We start from the raw sequence: 18,292 nt of genomic DNA on the forward strand, positions 1-18,292 counted from the left end.
TACACCAACTCGTTCGAATAACTATTTACATATATATTTTGTATCAACACCTATAAATTCATGGTAGTACGAGAGTTTATTATAATATATGATCAATACAAATGTGTGATTAATTTAGGTTTAATTAAGTTATTATTTTATTAAATTTGTCATGCTATATATCACTTGATTATACAATACATTATGTTTATAAATTTGTCATATTTTATTTAATTAAGTTATTATATTATTAAATTTGTCATGCTATATATCACTTAATTATACAATATGTTATGTTCATCAATTTATCATAATATATTTAACTAAACTATTATATTATTAAATTTATTATGGTATACATCACTTGATTATACAACATGTTATGTTCATCAATTTACCATATTATATTTATTAATTGAAACGTTATCTTATAATATTTAATTATTGATTACATTTACAAAAATATGAAGCAATTATGTTATTGGATTTACTATATTATATATCACTTGATCATACAATCTATTATGTTATTAAATTTGTATCATAATAATTTATTACTTTTTAATTAAAATGTTATATACTTATATATTTAATTATTGATGACATTTGGAGAAAAAAAATCCAAACATATTATATATATAAGAAAAACAAAAGTATCATAATATTTTATTATTGATTACCATTAAAAAAAAAATATCCAAACTAAACCAAATATAATATAAATAAGAAAAAAATATAAATTATAATAATGCATACCATGTTTTTCGAACATAAACGAACGAACAATCGAACAGATTGTTCATGAACAGATGGATCAGTCGAACGTATAATATTTATGAACATAATCGAACGAACAGTCTATGTTAAAACTCAATCGAACATATTATCGAACGAACATGAATTGTTCGCGAACAGTTATTGAACGAACATCGAATTATTCCTAAATTGTTCGGTTTGTTTGCAGCCCTAGGCTCCCCTTGGTTGTAGCCCAAGTAGACTTTTTAAATAAAATGAAATATAAATTATTTTTAAATATTGGAATTAAAATATTTTTTTCCTCTGTTTTTCACACATTTCTTCCTATTTTAAGTTAAAAATAATTTGTTTCTCTTCTTAATAATATTATAATAAATTCTATTTTATCATATCATGTATTTTTGTAGTTTTTCTTCATTTCGAAAATAAAATATATGTTTTGAATGATAAAACTTATTATATTAAATATGTACTATTTTACCAATACAACTATCTTACGTTAGCAAGTTCAATGATTTTTACATTTTAGTTTATGAATACTTGACAAGTTTTTATCGGCCGTCCCAAAAATTAATTCTTGGCTTCAACACTAGTGTTTGATATGATATTAAAAAAAAAAAAAAAAAATTATGCTAAAAAATAAGAAAATTGTGAAAACGATCTTTAATTGTTTTTTATTTTATTTATTTTACAAATGTTGTATGGATTGCATTCGGTTTTTGAACATTTCAACTATTTCTTGTAAAGAAAAAGAGTTATCCTTTGTTTTAAATACAAAAAAAAAAAAAAAACTGTATTTTATTGTATATCAAAAATGCCTCCAATAGATTTGATTCGTTTTAAAAAATCTTGTGGGGGTTTGTTTATGAATATACTCAAAATTTAGTAGTAGGTTGTAATATTTGTAATCTAGAAGGTGGCTTTAAAATTATCCAAAATTAGGGATTTACTGATCTAGAATTTCATGAATGAATTCTTGGACTTTTAATCTTTATTGTGATCTTTAATAGCATAATTTGGGATGTGACTTAAATTGTTGGAAGAAAGGGGTCGTTATCTTATTGACAAATTTGACCCTTCTTTTTTCTTTTTTGTTAATAAATGCTAATAGAATAATATACATCTCAATCTTATTAAATATTAATAAATATATATATCAAATAAAGACTCCTTCACTCAATTATTATCATTAAATGGTTAATTAAATACCTTAAATATAAATTCCAAACAAATATCAAGGGGAGGAATCTACAATTTCGCAGAAATTAGAGTAAGCTAGATAAATACCAATTTTATTTCTATATTTTGAAAATTTCAGGAATAATCCCCTGCCTTTCAAATTGCCAACTCCAAAGAATCTTCAACTTCAAGTATCTCTCTCGCTTCGCTCTCACCAAATCCAATACTTGCCGCTCAAATCCACAAGTGTAGTGTTCTTTAATCCCACAACCTGGTTAGCTTCACCTCTCATGTGTTTGTCTTTACGTTATTGTGTTATATTCGCTCAATTATCTTTTTCTTTTTTTAATTTGTTTATATGGGTAGATTTTATATCTCAGGAGTTTTGATTTTAGTGCCCAGTTAGAGCTAGTTGTTTGAGTTTGAAAGATGAATGAACATTTTGATTCATGGGTTTTTCTTTTGTTTATGACATTGAAAATATGATAAGAGTATGCTTAGCTGCGCTTAATGCTCTCATATTTAGCGTTTCATTTTCTTTTTGTTATTTTTGGGTTTCAGAAAGGATAGTGAATTATTATCATTGTTTTTTTTTGTTTTGTTTGGTTTGTTTCAAAAGATAAAATGGCAGGAAATACACCAGCAATGTATGTTGTGTCCAATGTTTTAAGAAGCTGTACATTAAGACATTGTGAAAAAGCCTTGAATTTCTTGCTTCCCAAATGATATAAGTTTAGACAAGAGCTCAAGTTTAGAAATCAATATTGATAAGCTGGTTTTGGGAATATTTTAAGTTATAAAAGAAAATTCTTATGAATGTGTGAAATCTATTTGAATTGAAAATTTTAGGCTGATTGATGATTTATGCGTAAGCAATTACTTAACTAGGTTGATGAGTTCTTCAATTTGTCGATATTGCAGTTTTAATGATGTTTGATATTAGTAAAATTTTAATACATGTGATGTAAGCCATCCCTTATGACAATAATTTGTTAGTGATGCAATAGCTAATTCATTCACATTGGTATGAGTAGGAGTTTCTATTTTCAAGCTTTATATGGATTTGCTCTACCAGGGCAAAACGCTTCTTAAATTTGTAAAGGGTTAGTTGAACTTTTGTTGGTTTGCTTGCTTGCACTGAATTAAGAGTCTAATTTCTTCTTTTGTTTCTGCATTTTGCCATTGTCTTTTGATGGTTGAGTTTTTTCTTTTTTTTTTTTTTTTTTTTTGATCTTTATGAAATTTACGTCATATTGCTAGTTTTTTGGTATTGTAACAGTTGCTACGACTGCAGGGGGACAAAGAGAGCAAATGGAAGTAGCCAAAGCCCCTGAGAGGTTTTCTGCAGATTTTGTAATGGGAGGGTTGGCAGCAATAATGGCAAAGAGTGCAGCAGCACCAATTGAGAGAGTGAAGCTTTTGTTGCAAAACCAAGGAGAGATGATCAAGGGAGGACAGCTCAAGAGACCTTATATGGGTATTGGTGATTGCTTTAAGAGGGTCTTGAGAGAGGAAGGTTTTTTGTCTTTCTGGAGAGGTAACCAGGCCAATGTCATACGATACTTCCCTACTCAGGTATATGATTCTTCTTTTTTATCTTCCTTTGTTTGAACTTATTTTTCTAAAGAGGAGTTTATTATCTCCTTTATATGCTTAATTTTTTATTTGAAATGTTCTCCCCTTTTTCTTGGAGATGGGTGATGAGAAACTAGATGATTTAATTGTTTACTGGATTGTCTTTGTTTCTAGAAGAGCATGTATTTCTTGTTTTCATTGGCCAAACTTCTGGACGTTCTGTCCTTGTGAGAATTTGTAATTCGGTTTAAATTTTAAATATATGTTGTTAATATGAACAATGATTTTATTTGAAGCTCGATCTAGGAGCATGATCTTGGTCACTAATTCTTTCTTTCTCTTTAGCATTTACTGTGCTGTTTAATCTTATTGTTCTCCTAAAAGCGTGCAAAGTGGCATTGCTTAGCAACATATCAGATTGTTTGGGTTGGAAGTGTCCATTCAAGATGATGTGGTTTAATTCAGTGTACAGATAATTGTTATTTTCTTAATGACAGCCATTGATTATTTCACCCATAAGTTGATGGGCAATTGTCAAACCTTTTCTTGTTAAAACTATGTGGTGTTGTCTTCCATCAGCAGAACAAGTCATTTATTTTCATCAAATAAATTTCAGATATCAGATATAAATCAATTGTCCTATATTTGTATGTTACTAAGATGATAGCAGTTTGATGTTTTGTGTCAGAACGTAACTCTTTGTGAATTACTATTCAAAAAGCTTCTGTCTACAGATACCATTTTTCTTCATCCAAGCTTCAGACCTGCTAAACAGAATTAAACAGTTTATAAACTTGTGGAAGAATGTCTGGTAGTTGTATGTTAAATTTCTGTGATGCGTTTAGACATCGGCTGTCATCTCCTTTGGGCTGCCTTTTATATGCTCCCATGTATTTGCACCAGTAATTATTCTTTTCAATGTTATGAACTTTCCTGAACTTTGGTATCAACAGAAAAACTGTTGATATTGTGTTAATTTCCTTCTTCCTGTCAATTATGTGATGCCTGGTAGATTGCTGACTCGGTTTTCAATCTGGAGTGAAGCACTTCAAACATACTATGAAAGCTTTGGGTTATGAAGAGATTCCCTTATGATTGATCACATACTTTTGTTAAATATGATATGCTAAATTGTGGTCGAAGACAACAAATGACGAGATCTGGAAATATGATTGCTGGGTTAATTTCTTCTGCACCCTCTTTTAGAACTTTGATTTTTGATTTAGCAGCTATTTTATTGCATCTCTTATATACATAGTTGGTTGTTTCTAAATTTTGTCACTGAACAGATGCTTGATTGTCGATAGGCTTTCAACTTTGCATTCAAAGGTTACTTCAAAACCCTTTTTGGCCGCTCAAAAGAGAAGGATGGTTACCTAAAGTGGTTTGCTGGAAATTTGGCTTCGGGGAGTGCTGCTGGAGCCACAACTTCAATATTCTTATACCATTTGGATTATGCACGTACTCGATTAGGCACTGATGCAAGGGAGTGTCCTATTAATGGACAACGTCAGTTTAAAGGGCTACTAGATGTGTACCGTAAAACCTTGTCTACTGATGGTGTAGCAGGCTTGTATCGAGGATTTGGGGTTTCAATCATTGGAATTACCTTGTACCGAGGCATGTACTTTGGGCTCTATGACACACTGAAGCCTATCATTTTGGTGGGGCCTTTTGAGGTATCTGTCAGTTCCTTTATTTGGAACTTGGAACTATGAGTTTGTGCATAGACTTCACCTGTAGTATTTTAAGTTAAGCACGTTGATGTTTGGCCAGATGATTTTGAACTTCCAATTTGAGGACTTTACAAGTTCTCAGTCGTTTTGTTGGAAAAATAATCATCCTGATTTACATCTTTGCAAACACACTCTTCCAGAACCTATCTTACAAATTTCAATCTAACTTTTCCCTTGTTTGCAGGGTAATTTCTTTGTTAGTTTTCTGTTGGGTTGGAGCATCACCAGTGTCTCAGGAGTCTGTGCCTATCCCTTTGACACTCTGCGACGGAGAATGATGCTTACTTCTGGACAACCGATTAAGTATCGCAATACCATGCATGCATTACGTGAGATCATTCAACTTGAGGGTTTCAGAGCGCTGTTCCGAGGGGTTACTGCAAATATGCTTCTTGGTGTGGCAGGGGCTGGAGTGCTTGCAGGGTATGATCAGCTTCATCGAATTGCATATACGCGTGGACATATCTTTGAGCCACATCAAAAGGTATTAAAGTAAATCCTGAACTTGGAAACTGTATACTTGTGTAGTTCATAAATTGATCATATCAAAAAAGGGGCCGAAAATTTATGAAGGGTTTAGACCGAAAGTTCGCGGCAGAGTGAGGATGAAAATTGCGGCAGAGTGAGGAAGAAAATGTTCATATATCGGTATTGCTTCCTCCCGAGACTGGATTGAGCAGACCAAATGTTTCCATGTACACTGCTTGTACAGTTGAAAGAGTTAATTGATTTATTTGTAAAACAATTTATAAGATTTTTGGTTTAAATAAAGAAAATAATTGAAAATTTGAGCAGCATATTACTTTTTATGGTTCTGTTATCGGTGTCTATCACTTGGGCACTTTCTTTAATATTGAAATCTAATCTATGAGAAAATGAGAATTAGAATTTTCAGCTTAATTTAAACCATATTCCTCGATATAGTTTTTTATGTTTTGTGCAATAAGAAAAGTCAATCCTTTGATTTGGAATTGAAGCCTCTTCTATGCGCCTAAAATTGACCACTTTTTAAGTCTTTCCTGTGGTAAATGCACAGAACAATTTGGTAGAAGGAATCTCAAGTCGCCAAATGAAATGCTTTGAACCTTCTCATCCATAAACTCAAGAACAAGAACCCACTTTATCTCTTTAATTGTATAACCTTAATACTAGATTATGTGTATTGTATTCAATATAGAGAAATATAATATGAAATTTATTCATATAAGCTGAACATGACTTCAACAACTGTCTTGGTGCACCATTAGGATTAAATAAAATAAATTTATGGTAAATTTTTATCTCAGTAATCCACAAATTGCACCTTTGATGCATGGAAGAACAGCCAAATAAATGAATCAATTCTGTGAGATCAAATTAAGCCAAAAGCCAAAAATTTTTGTGACGTTTAGTGGTAATCAAATATCCTCCAACCTTGTTGCTCTTCCTCCTCACAGCAATTGTCATGCATGAAGCATTTTGGATACAGTAATCAACAATTCCTCCCCTGGCTTTCCTGCTTGCCCATCTCTTCATCAATCTCCACACCATCGATTTCTTTCTTTGCCCGAGAACCAACAATGAGACCTTCTGTTTCTTCGCTTCCTCCACGATTATTGGACCCTTTTCTTTCCCTTCAAGCATTATCAACTCAACTTCAACCTGCCAAGAATCAAGTTTCAGATTAGATTGATGTGTTAAGTTCAATCTTTTTTTAATTATCTAAGTGGGTTCATGCATACTCCAATGAGAACTGTTCATTGAAACTCTTGACTTCTGTTCAATTATTTTGGCCGTAATTAACGCGTAGTTGACTTTTATGGAAAAGAATCTAGTTGCAAAAAACAGGCATGCCCCGGTGAGTCTCCGGCGCAAAAGCTTGCGCCGGATATCGTTTACATCGACGCAGAAATTCAGTTTCCGGCGCGATGTTGCGTCGGGGCAGCCCACATTTCGGGGTGTGACACTTTGCAAATGAAATTGACTTACCCCAGGTCTCTTGGTTTGGCAAGTATTTTTCATGGAATGAAGTTTTTCATAAGCTCTTAAATTAATCTTGCCATGAGACTCTTTACCTGCACCACAATTAGAAAGTAATCAAAACCTCTGGTTAATCATAAATCGTCCTCACTAATTGAACTTTCATTGAAGAAACTGATAAAAAAAATTAAACAAGCTGACCTTTCTTGGAGGACTTGGAATTATTAACATAGAGAAGAAGAATGGTGTCCTGGTTTTGAACAGTGTGTGACAGTGCCCATTCAAGAGCTACTTTAGCATCAAGACTTGAGTCAACCACCACCATCACCTTATTTCCAGTCCCACCACCATTCTCTTTTTCATAGCTCCCGACATATTCAATCTCCTCCCCGTTGCCCAAGAACTCAACTTTCTGATCAGTTTCGATAGAATTCGAAGCTCTTTTGCATTGAAGTGAAGGCGAAAGAACACGAACACGAACGCGACCCACAGACCTACTGAGGGACAATCTTGGTGATCTGCTATGTGAACGACCCATTTTCTTTATCTCAAATATTGATATACAAACTCAACTATATATACATGAAGTTAAAATCCTGTGGGGACTCATGTTGAACGTGTTTCCCATGAATCTGTTTGTGTCTTGTAAAAGTCATCCAGTTTGAGACTTAGTAATATGAATTAATTAATATTTTCACATGTTTGGAAGAAGCAAATTCTAAATAAAGTTCATGCACAGAATTCTAGGATCTTTAACCTACTTAAAATAATAAACCATACTTAAGCATCTTGCTAGTCGAATAACACCAAACCAGAACATCTATGTTGCAGTCCAAACTCATACAACAGAATTCTACCAATCAAAAATGGAGAAGTGTAAAGAAGATTAAGGAGACATTAATTAACTAATTGAAGTGTAGACGTGACAGTGGTATATCCATATATACAATACCATGCTTTTGTTTGAATATAATAATAAAATTAATCAAAAGTCCAACTACAAGCCCTTTAATTAATTGATTAATAAGTTTGGCAAAATTCCAAGAATGATTCAGCAGACTTGCCTGCATTTTCTTCACTGATTTCCTTGACTTCATGGGAGCCATGATTCCTATTTTATAAAATAATTTCTTACTAAATTATTTTATAAAAACCTTATATAAATTAAACGTGTTTTCTTTTCTATGATAATACTTTTTAAAATAATTTAAAGGAAAAAGACTTTATGAAATTTGGATGGCAAGATTGGTGGGTTAATTTGGTGAGAATGATATTAATGCGGGGAAGCTGGGTAGTTTTGAAATGGTGGGTTGGATTTTTTTTTATCACAAAACGCCATCGTCTCATTATGGAAGGGTGGACTTAATATTCTTATCAGAAAGTCAGTCAATTTGGCTGAAGTGCTGGTGCAAAAGCACTTCCAAAACCCAATTCAATGAGAAAAGATATATATACAAAGAGTTGAAATTCAACAGCTTAGCCGGAATTATGGGGGTGGGGAAGCCTCAACTAAGTTTTCAATAGTTGCAACTACTTGTTTCATTTTATTTTTAGCTCCTATTCTCTAACACAGGTTTAGATTCGCCCTTATTGGAAAAAATTAAAATAAAATACCTAACACAAACCAAAAACTATAAGATCGTCCATTTCATTTACTATATATTTGAAACCTTCTAAATTAGAAATTTAAATGATCATAGAAAATTGGATTTGAGGCAAAATTTGAGAATGAAAACTATTAACTGCCAAGAAATTAAAAAAATAAATAAAATCAGAAAAAAACAATGTTAGTACCAGAATATTTGTTTAGAAATAATATATAAAACCTTTGAAAAAGCTGAAAGAAGCATAATTCCATATGCAAAGAGGACCACATAAAATAGTGGTGGTAGCTAATTATTGACAAAATTATTACAAAATAGCAAGTACAGAGGTTAATATATTTATTTTGTATTGAGTTTTGCATCTGACTCTGTCCAGAATATATAAAATATTACCTTCATCCATAACCTGGCAGGTGTCAAACTGCTGTAACTTTTGGTAGAGACACAGTAGTCAACAATGACAGACAGACCCGATATCGACCCTCCTTACATCACCATTAATTATAACAGTCATCATCCATTTCCATATCCATATATCTATTTCAAAAAGCTTCCATACATACTAAGCACAGTTAACACTTATCTGCTTATTATTTTCTTCATTCATTTAGGAGGAAGCATCCATGAGGGCAGCACTGCATTCACTCGATATGTTGGAATGTCATCATCTTCTCCTCCATTGGCCCCTCCCACTGGGTATGAGCCGCTGCACGCATTCCCATTAAATCGATTAATATATGTTCTAAAGATACACGTTATATAGGACTTTCGACTGGAGTTTTGTAAGACTCAGTGCTAACCTGTTGTTAAACGGCTGCATTAGAAGTTCGGAGGGTGAGCTCAGGCCATCATTTTGCTGCTCCCACTGCGCCTGTTCGGCCAAATTCTTCTCTTTCTCCTTCACCTAGTTATGGTTCAAAATATTTACAACTTGAAAAAGAAAATGGGTTCAAATTAGGGAATCTTTTGAAATGTATTACCTTCTTTGAGAGCAAGTTATTTTGTTCCTGGAGTAACTTGTCCTGTAAAAGAAAGGACCAGTTAGGCAATCCATGGGACATTGTACTTCTAGGAAGATAGCTCTTACCTTTTTCTGAAGATCCGAAATGGATTCAAACATGAGTTGATTCTGTACGAAAAATGAAATCCAATTCCGATTAGGACATTTTTTTTTTAAGTGGGATTGAAATATGTTATATAAGAACTTCAAAGGTCATTCATACTGATATTACCTTTCTTGAGCGTATGTGCTTAAGAGCAGAATCAAGCTGGTGCTCCAAACTTTGAAGCTCTTTGAGACTTAAAGTGTCCAGCTCTTGTCCCATGAAATGGCTGCAAAAATCAAGAAATATATACTTTTCTTGGTGTTTTTCTTTGGTTACTTATTTTATTAGAAAACTTGCACGCGTTCATGTCCATACCTTTGATTTCTTTGTAAAATCTCCACCCTTGCTTTCAGCTTTGCATGTTCAATAGTCCAGCTTCCCGGCTGCATGTTATAATAGTGTTATGATATTATGATAAAATGTTCTAAACCTGTATGTAAAGAGTCAAACAATTATCATATGTTTGATATATTTCAGACTGAAATGTAAAAGGAATAGTTGGTTTATTGTGTTAGTCGGAAGCTTTTGAATATGCATAAACGGAAACCTCAAACAAGAAGAAGGAAAGCATACTTAACAAATTCAAGAATTCTACAATTGACTGAGTTGATAGATAGCTTACATTGCTTATGTCATTTGGCTGAAGCTGCCTCTCAGAGTAGGAATACCTCTCATACCTTTCAAGGATCCTTTCCATGCTGATACCAAAGAAAAATATAGTTATATTGTTATAAGTACAGACTTCAGAATAAACAAATACGCGAGTTATATATAAGGCGTCATTGCGCAATGTTTCAAGAGTACTTATTTATAGAACTTTGTAAAAGTTCATACAATATCTTTTTTTTTTTTCTTTTTTCTTTTCAATGATCGGGGGTATTCTGGTCAATTTACACACACCTCAACTAATTCCCGAGATTTTGAAATTATCAATTGGTTAAGAGCTCTAGTGACTACAACATCGATCAGGTTAGATGATAATTTTGAAGAAGAGAAGCTAACTAAATACATTTACCTAGTGTTAAATGACCTTATTCTTTCTGCCATAGCGATGGTTGTGTTTTCCTCATGTTAATGAAGATTTGCAAGTGAAGAAATAAAATTATTGATAACAAAACTTATATATGTTTTACTCAAGCTTGAAAGAGAAATAGAATGCATTTATCATCTAATACAACTTATAACCACACAATCAACTACAATCACAACCATTATCGAGTACTACTTTGATCTAAATATAAGAAATCATTCATTTCAACCCTAGAATCTAACAATTAATACGACTTATTGAGTATTTGTTAACAACTATTAGACTAATTGGACTAAAACTATTATGCGAATTGAAAATTAAGACTTTGTTTAATTTATATATATTATTGTAATTCCACCAAGGCAGATAAAGATGACAATTAGAACTGGACTATACTCAGTGATATTATTGCTTCTCATATTTGAAGTAAGAGAACAATAATACTAGATGTAAAAAGAAATTTATGAAGATTACTTATACAAAGTGATATGACAGGAGATAAATGAAATAGTGAATACAAAAAGTTAAACTTATCATATTCACTTTCCATTCATCTCCTACCACATCATTTTATACTAGAATTCTTCGTAAATTTCTTTATACGTGTAGTATTAAACTTAAAAGAATTGAGTATTATAGAATTATTCTACCAATTCTCTTTCTGTCTTCTAAAATGAGTTTGGGTGAAAGCAAGGGTTGTGAATCATTTTTATTGAATTGAATTTATTTAAAGTGAAAACAATGGTAAAACATGTTATTTAAATTCCTGAAAATGAGAAAAGTGTATTTTTAGTGCATATCACTACCCTTAATAGCAAATTAAAATTACTTATCATAACATATCGATTAACAAATTGAGGGAATTAAACAATATAAATGTGTTCTCGTTCCTAATTGGAAATGAAAAATCATAATAAATACACACACTGAAGAAGAATTTCACATTTTATAAAACTTGAACATGAAAAAAAAAATCCCCAATTAATCACTTAAAGATCGACAGGGTAGTAATTTATTAAGCACTTGAAGAATTATTATATAAAATATGAGTAATGCAGAAAGAGGGCATGGACGTACAAAATATAGAATATCTTTGTACGTTTGCATTGCAAGAAATGCAAGATAAAAGTACAGGTTTCCAAAGAAATTTAAATTTCTTAATTTTCTCTGGCCTTACTCAATTTGACTAATGGAGTCCGACTAGATAAATATTTAAGGCCTCCAAAAATAACACTTAAAAAGTCATGGATTAGTACTTTTTAGATTTGTGTGCCTTTTTTTATTACGGATAGTAACAAAGTAAAAATTATTTCTCAATTTGGACGTGGGTGAAAGTGAAATATTATCATCACAATTTTTTTTTTTCTAAATTCAAGTGGGAATTTAATTAAATAAGGCACACTGCAAATCTAAGCTCTTCCTTAAGTCTGGGCTTTTCAGTAAGATAATAAATTCTTTCTATCCAATTAAACAATCTAATTACAAACAAAATAACAAAAATAATATCACGTAACGCCGATTATTCCCCCGTTTGGGCCGTGCATGAAGGAACACAAAAAAAATAACAAATATCAAACACAGAAAAAAAAAAAAAAAACTGTTCATTTTCTTGCCAACCAAACATGAACTCTAAGTTTGTAACCGTTCAGTATTACGCATTGGAATTTAATGGAATCGGTAATAGATAAGGAGTAGTGAAGGGAAAAAGCAAAAGATTTGAAAGAAAGCAAACGCAATGAAATTGACAGTTGAAAAGAAAGTGATTGGATCATACCAAGAATCAGTAGAGTATTCGAAGAGTTTGCCTTTGGTGGAAAAGACGATCAACGCGACTTCAGCATCGCAAAGTACGGAGATCTCATGGGCCTTCTTCAATAACCCAGACCTTCGCTTCGAAAACGTCACTTGTCTATTGATCTTGTTCTCTATTCTCTTCAGCTGAACCCTACCCCTCCCCATTACGACGACGAGGACGATAAAAATAAGATTCACTTCAAAGAACGATTAAAGCAATAGAAACAAATACTAGTAGAAGAAGAGACAAAACAATATGGAGGAGTATCTTTGTCTCTGTGTTATCTTAATGAAGCAAAAGATAGAATTGCGTGTGGAGGTGTTTATACACAGATGGAGAAAGAAAGAAAGAAAGAAAGAAAGAAAGAAGAGAAAATTTATGTACAGAGAAAGAAAGGGCAAGACTGATATATATATGAAAGGCTTGGAAAAATCACATTGGGGAAACAAATGTGGGTTTGATGTAGAAAATAGTGGTTTTGAAAAACCAGAGTGGTTTCGTCAATTGTGTTGTCGGTTATTCATTGGTTGATTTAGCTGCAACAGTCGTTATTGTCTGTTCTATTTTAGACCACATAGCCTACTAGGAATTTCCGTACACTTTTTAATTTCATTTTTCATTGTCTTTTTTTTTTATCAATGGAATCGCCTTTTCCATTCGCTCTGACTCACCCGTGCTACAGTTCTATAAGTCCAGGGCCACCAGGCACAGTACTATTTTTTTTTGGTCCCCAATATCTAGTTTATGCCCCTCCAGTCTAGTAGAATTTTTTAGTAATGTTTTAATCTCTCTTAGTAATGTTGCGTATAAATGTTCAAATTTATTTACGCATATCTCAATTAATTTTTAGAATCTATTAAATATATTATAAATCTAAAAGATTAAATAAATTATAATATTATTGTGATAGATAATTCCAAAGTTTGAATGTAAGAACTCAAAAAATAAAACAAATCTCTCTGACCGTTGCAACTGAGATTAGATTATAAGGATTAAAACGTTATTATAGAATTATATTGAATTACAGTGTATTTAAGAATTAAATGAATATTAGGGGTAAAATTTTATTAATTACTGCAGCAGTATGGGCAGTACGACTACTACAGAATTTGTTTTTGTTTTTTAGTTATCGTTTTCACATTTTTACCCCTATCTCTTTTCTCCTTTGGATTTGCCAGTTGTCGTTGCGTGCAAATCTGGGTGTTTGGATTGGAGTATTGGACCAATCAAGTCTATCATGTTTTATTTATTTTTCTAGTATTTTTTAGTAATGTTTTAATCCCTGTTGGTACTGTTACTTACAAGGATTAAAACGTAAATATAGAATTATACTGAACTAGTGCAGTTAATATGAATATTAGGGCTAAAATTGTTATTATGACTGCAGCAGAATGGGCATAGGACAGTAATGGCTGTAATGCTACGGCAGAATTTATTATTTCTTTTATTTATTTATTTATTTTTTTGGCTATCGTTTTTCATATTTTTTCCCTATCTCTTTTCTCCTTTGGATTTGGCACGTTCCGTTGCGTCCAAAGGTGGGCGTTTTGGATTGGACCAATCAAATCTATCATTTTTTTATTTTTTTTTTTAATATTTTCTTGTGACCCTTTTGTAATTCGTACTAGTTTATATCCTTTCATATTCTTTTAATTAATTAATTGAATTGCATGTATAGTTTATTAGTTTATGTGTACTCATATGTTGTAATGATATAGAGATGATGAGTTAGTGAATATTTAATATTTTTAATACTACGTATTAAAATAACAATTTCATCTCTAATTGTCTAGAAAGAATAAATTAATCAATGCAATAAAAAAATAACAAGAGTCAACGAATTATATCAATGTCAAACTTAATTGGACCACCACTCCACATTTAAGCAATTAAAAACGTGGTCGCTTTTTACTACAATGGATTTTTATTCTCTTATATAATTAGTTGTCATTTTAATTAAATTATAGTTTTAAAGATGGATGTAAAAAGTAATTTAAGACGAAGCAACGATAATAATGAAGCGATTATAAATAGTTGATCAATAAAGCAAATTAAAATTTAATTAATAAATGAACCAAAATAATCGAGTAAACTTTCCTAATTTAAAAAGAAGAATCAACCACTTAGGTGGGAATGGGACTAACTTTTCCAGACATGATTTGATTTAATTAAACAAAATCGTGACTAAATATTTACATTCATATCTGTTATGCCTAGGAAAATAGGACTGACGTAACGTCCAATTAAATGCGAAAGGTCAGACCTTGAGAAAAGTTTACTGGTACTCCGGCGTAGCCGCGTCGTGTGATCATGGTAACACCCACAGCTTGCTTCCATCAGAATAATAGGTGAACTTCAGGCCAGCTAGGAGTTGTGATGATCCCGCGTATCCAATCCCTACAGCAAATCACATGAATTACTCTAAAAGAAGGATTTGCACGAATCATCCCACCAACTTATAGATTCATTGATCATTACCTCAAGACATCCCACTATAAAATGAGAGCTCCTTTCTCATTAAGGGGATTCGCTCATTTTACTCTTGACAAAACTCTCTCTCTCTCTCTCTCTCTCTAGAATAGACAGTCCTTGATACCTTGTATCATCAGTGTAAAGTCAGTCGTCTAAAACGACCTGACCCTTATCATTAATAAAAACATCAGTGGATGTAGGATTTGCTTCCTTAGCATCCGAATCACTTTAAAACCACTTTCTCATTGCATTTACTGTCATTTTTCTTTCCATTCATGTGTGTCTTTTGGGTCAACTCAATATTTCACATGTGTATTTCGTTGGTGTCAAAATCATGCATCACACATCAACAATATCAAATATTTTCTTTTATGTTTGATACAATAGGAAATCAAGTAACTATAAAATATTATATGGAATAAATTACTAATGATTTAAAAGACACAAAAAATTGATATAATTCCAATAAAACCTTACATACATGGACAAGAGAGAAATTTATTAACATTATAAAGATATAATAAAAAAAATACTAGAAAATTTATAAAAATGAATGTAACAATCAAATATATTATCAATTACTCAATTTGTGATCGGATGACAAATCCTTAGATTATTTAGAGATGAGTCTTCCCGACTGCCAAATATTCATTTACTACAGTCGTGACTTGTGACTACACTGTCAAATATCTTAACATAATATGATATTCGGTAATATTGTGTAACCTCCTAGCAAAATTGTAAGACGAATGTTAAGTAAATGTTAGGTAAAGAGGGGAGCTCTGGAATTGTACAAAAGATAAATAAAAACACATGTGATTTGTACTGATTTTCTGATAAAAATCCTAAAAGGATTTGATTGATGTACCATGATATTATCATCTTCATTCTTGACAAGAAAGTTGATAATTAGTCCTTGAAATTAATTATGTCATGCAGTTTTTACTTTTTTGTCACTGGGTTGTCCCTACAAGTTTTTCAAACAATGTGATCTTATTAGGGTTCAAAAATTTTTAAACTCAAGAACTCATACAATCTTTTTTTACTTTTTTATTATCATATAAAAAGTTTTAAACTCAAGAACTCATACAATCTTCTTTTACCTTTTTACTATTAGGTGGTGATTGTAATATAATTATTGACACATTATAATATAATACTCATTAGGTAATTACCAATTACTCCCCCTTATAACTATAAATAGAGAATGGGTCTACCATTTCATAGTGGTAAGTGAGCCTTTACTAAGTTTAATTAATCACATTTAACATAGGTAGACAGAGAACTGAGTTGGGTGATAGTACAATAATAGTATACTTACAAATTAAGTATCTAAAAATTTGTATTTAAAGTAATGTAATCATTGATTTAACAATACTACATTAAAATTAATAACGATGTTAAGAAAAATATTAAATCGGGTGGCATGTGATCAACGATTAAAGAGTAGTATCATGAGAAAAAGCCTTAATCAAAACACTAAGTTTTTGGTTTACTAGGGTCAAGATAATGACCTTTGAAATACCTCTGTCAAATTAACAACCATTAATGAAATCTTAACTTTGAAATAACATTTTTTAAGCAAAGACAAAATGCCCTTAAGGTAACCAACCTTGGGTAATCAGGTGGTTAACTAAGACTCTTAGGTGTATTACTCAAGAGATCTTTAGTTCAATTCTCTTCGGTTGCTAATAGGGATGGCCATTAAAGAATTATCCAGCTGTTAACTTTAGGACCCCGAGAGATTAGCTGAGATGAGCGTAAGCTAGCCTGGACACCCTCGATTATCAACAAAAAAAAAGCCCTTAAGGTGACCTTAAACTATAGGATCCAGAATAGTAGACCGAAGGGGAGGGAGTAAATGCAATAACCTTTGCTTTAACAATGGATGGCATGGCATAGATATTTAGTGGGTAAGTAGTCAGTTTTGTAGTTAAGCTGTTAATGACAGTAAAATTGTAAATCACTAAATCTTAGGAAATAGATTGGAGCCTTTTTACATTAAATGATGATGGAGAGATATGGTACATAATATGAAAACATTTAGGCAATTATGATAATAAATTTCGGTCAAAATCAATAAAAAAGAAATCATAGATAAAGTAAGAGCTATAATGGTGGAAATAAAAGCAGTCCAGTCTAATTAATGTAAGTTATATAAGACACTGAAAAGAAGAAAGAAAAAAGGAAAAGCCGTGAAAATTTTAAGGGAAATGTGTTGCGCCATTTTTGTGATTAAAGGGTCAAAAATACTATAATTTTAGTTGGAGCTGGGTCAGGGTCAGGGTCAGGGTCAGTACAAAATTTCAATTGAGGTATTTCACGTGGGTTGTGGCCCAATTCATTTCTGCTATTTATCATGGACAATGTTTGATACTTGCCTTTTCCATTCAACTCTTCTCCATTTCCTTGGTAGATTCACCATTAAGGATAAATTTGAAAGTGAAAGCTACCTTGTCTTCACCTGCCTTTCCTTTAAACCATCCAAGGTAGTTTTTGTCTTTGGATATTTACGCTTTTGTCCTTGCCCTAGTATTATAGGATTCGAACTCTTCAACCCTGTTAGATGACTAACGTCGAGTGTTATTGGCCCACTTTCTTAACACCATAATCTCTTACGATGTTAATAAAGTTAGCCAACAACACTAACATTAAGCATTTAACAAGACTGAAGTTTTGGTATGTCATAATATCGGGGCCAAAGTGTAACAAACCAAACCTTAGGGATGAAAGGGAAATTATCCATTTTCAACATTGTACTAATAAATATCTCATACAAGATAGCTGCATAGGCTTTTAGGTATGTTTGAAAAATTAGAATTATACCTTGATAAAAGATAGTGAGATTATATTATAAGATGGTATTTAAGTTATTAATTATGAGTTGAACCTAGTAATTAATGCTAATTTAAAACAAGAAGTAACATGAAAAAAAATTAATTGAGATTTGACATGACACAATTAAATTTATTTAAATCTCAAAAGGTTAGTTTGACGGTTCAAACATTGAGATCACCTACCATAATAATATTGTAACATATTTGGTTCTTTAGGTTTGTAGAGTATTCAATGAATCTTAGAGATTAGTTGAGATGATTGTA

At 31.8% G+C, this 18,292-nt stretch overlaps 3 protein-coding genes across 4 annotated transcripts; 1 reads left to right on the plus strand and 2 right to left on the minus strand.

The window, feature by feature from the left end:
• Window positions 1-2,011: 2,011 nt before the first annotated feature.
• LOC116132891 (ADP,ATP carrier protein ER-ANT1) lies at window positions 2,012-5,813 on the plus strand. Of its 2 annotated transcripts, none has more exons than XM_031418570.1 (4): window positions 2,012-2,188; window positions 3,194-3,489; window positions 4,797-5,168; window positions 5,410-5,813. In XM_031418570.1, the coding sequence occupies exons 2-4, from the start codon at window positions 3,226-3,228 to the stop codon at window positions 5,719-5,721; spliced, it is 948 nt and encodes a 315-aa protein (XP_031274430.1). In that variant the 5' UTR covers window positions 2,012-2,188; window positions 3,194-3,225; the 3' UTR covers window positions 5,722-5,813. The 2 variants fall into 2 exon arrangements, with proteins under 2 accessions (XP_031274430.1, XP_031274431.1); XM_031418571.1 differs by having other exon boundaries at window positions 3,209-3,489.
• Window positions 5,814-6,456: 643 nt separating this feature from the next.
• LOC116132893 lies at window positions 6,457-7,906 on the minus strand. Its single transcript, XM_031418573.1, has 3 exons — window positions 7,386-7,906; window positions 7,194-7,279; window positions 6,457-6,866 (listed from the first exon to the last, which is right to left on the minus strand). The coding sequence occupies exons 1-3, from the start codon at window positions 7,720-7,722 to the stop codon at window positions 6,582-6,584; spliced, it is 708 nt and encodes a 235-aa protein (XP_031274433.1). The 5' UTR covers window positions 7,723-7,906; the 3' UTR covers window positions 6,457-6,581.
• A 1,167-nt stretch (window positions 7,907-9,073) lies between these two features.
• LOC116132890 (truncated transcription factor CAULIFLOWER A-like) lies at window positions 9,074-13,163 on the minus strand. Its single transcript, XM_031418568.1, has 8 exons — window positions 12,699-13,163; window positions 10,517-10,592; window positions 10,210-10,277; window positions 10,021-10,120; window positions 9,876-9,917; window positions 9,769-9,810; window positions 9,589-9,692; window positions 9,074-9,494 (listed from the first exon to the last, which is right to left on the minus strand). Exons 1-8 carry the CDS (start codon window positions 12,881-12,883, stop codon window positions 9,392-9,394), a joined length of 720 nt encoding a protein of 239 aa, XP_031274428.1. The 5' UTR covers window positions 12,884-13,163; the 3' UTR covers window positions 9,074-9,391.
• Between the last annotated feature and the right edge of the window lie 5,129 nt (window positions 13,164-18,292).

This window comes from Pistacia vera, unplaced genomic scaffold (assembly GCF_008641045.1).
Source record: "Pistacia vera cultivar Batoury unplaced genomic scaffold, PisVer_v2 Contig261, whole genome shotgun sequence".
Taxonomy (NCBI): Eukaryota; Viridiplantae; Streptophyta; class Magnoliopsida; order Sapindales; family Anacardiaceae; genus Pistacia; species Pistacia vera.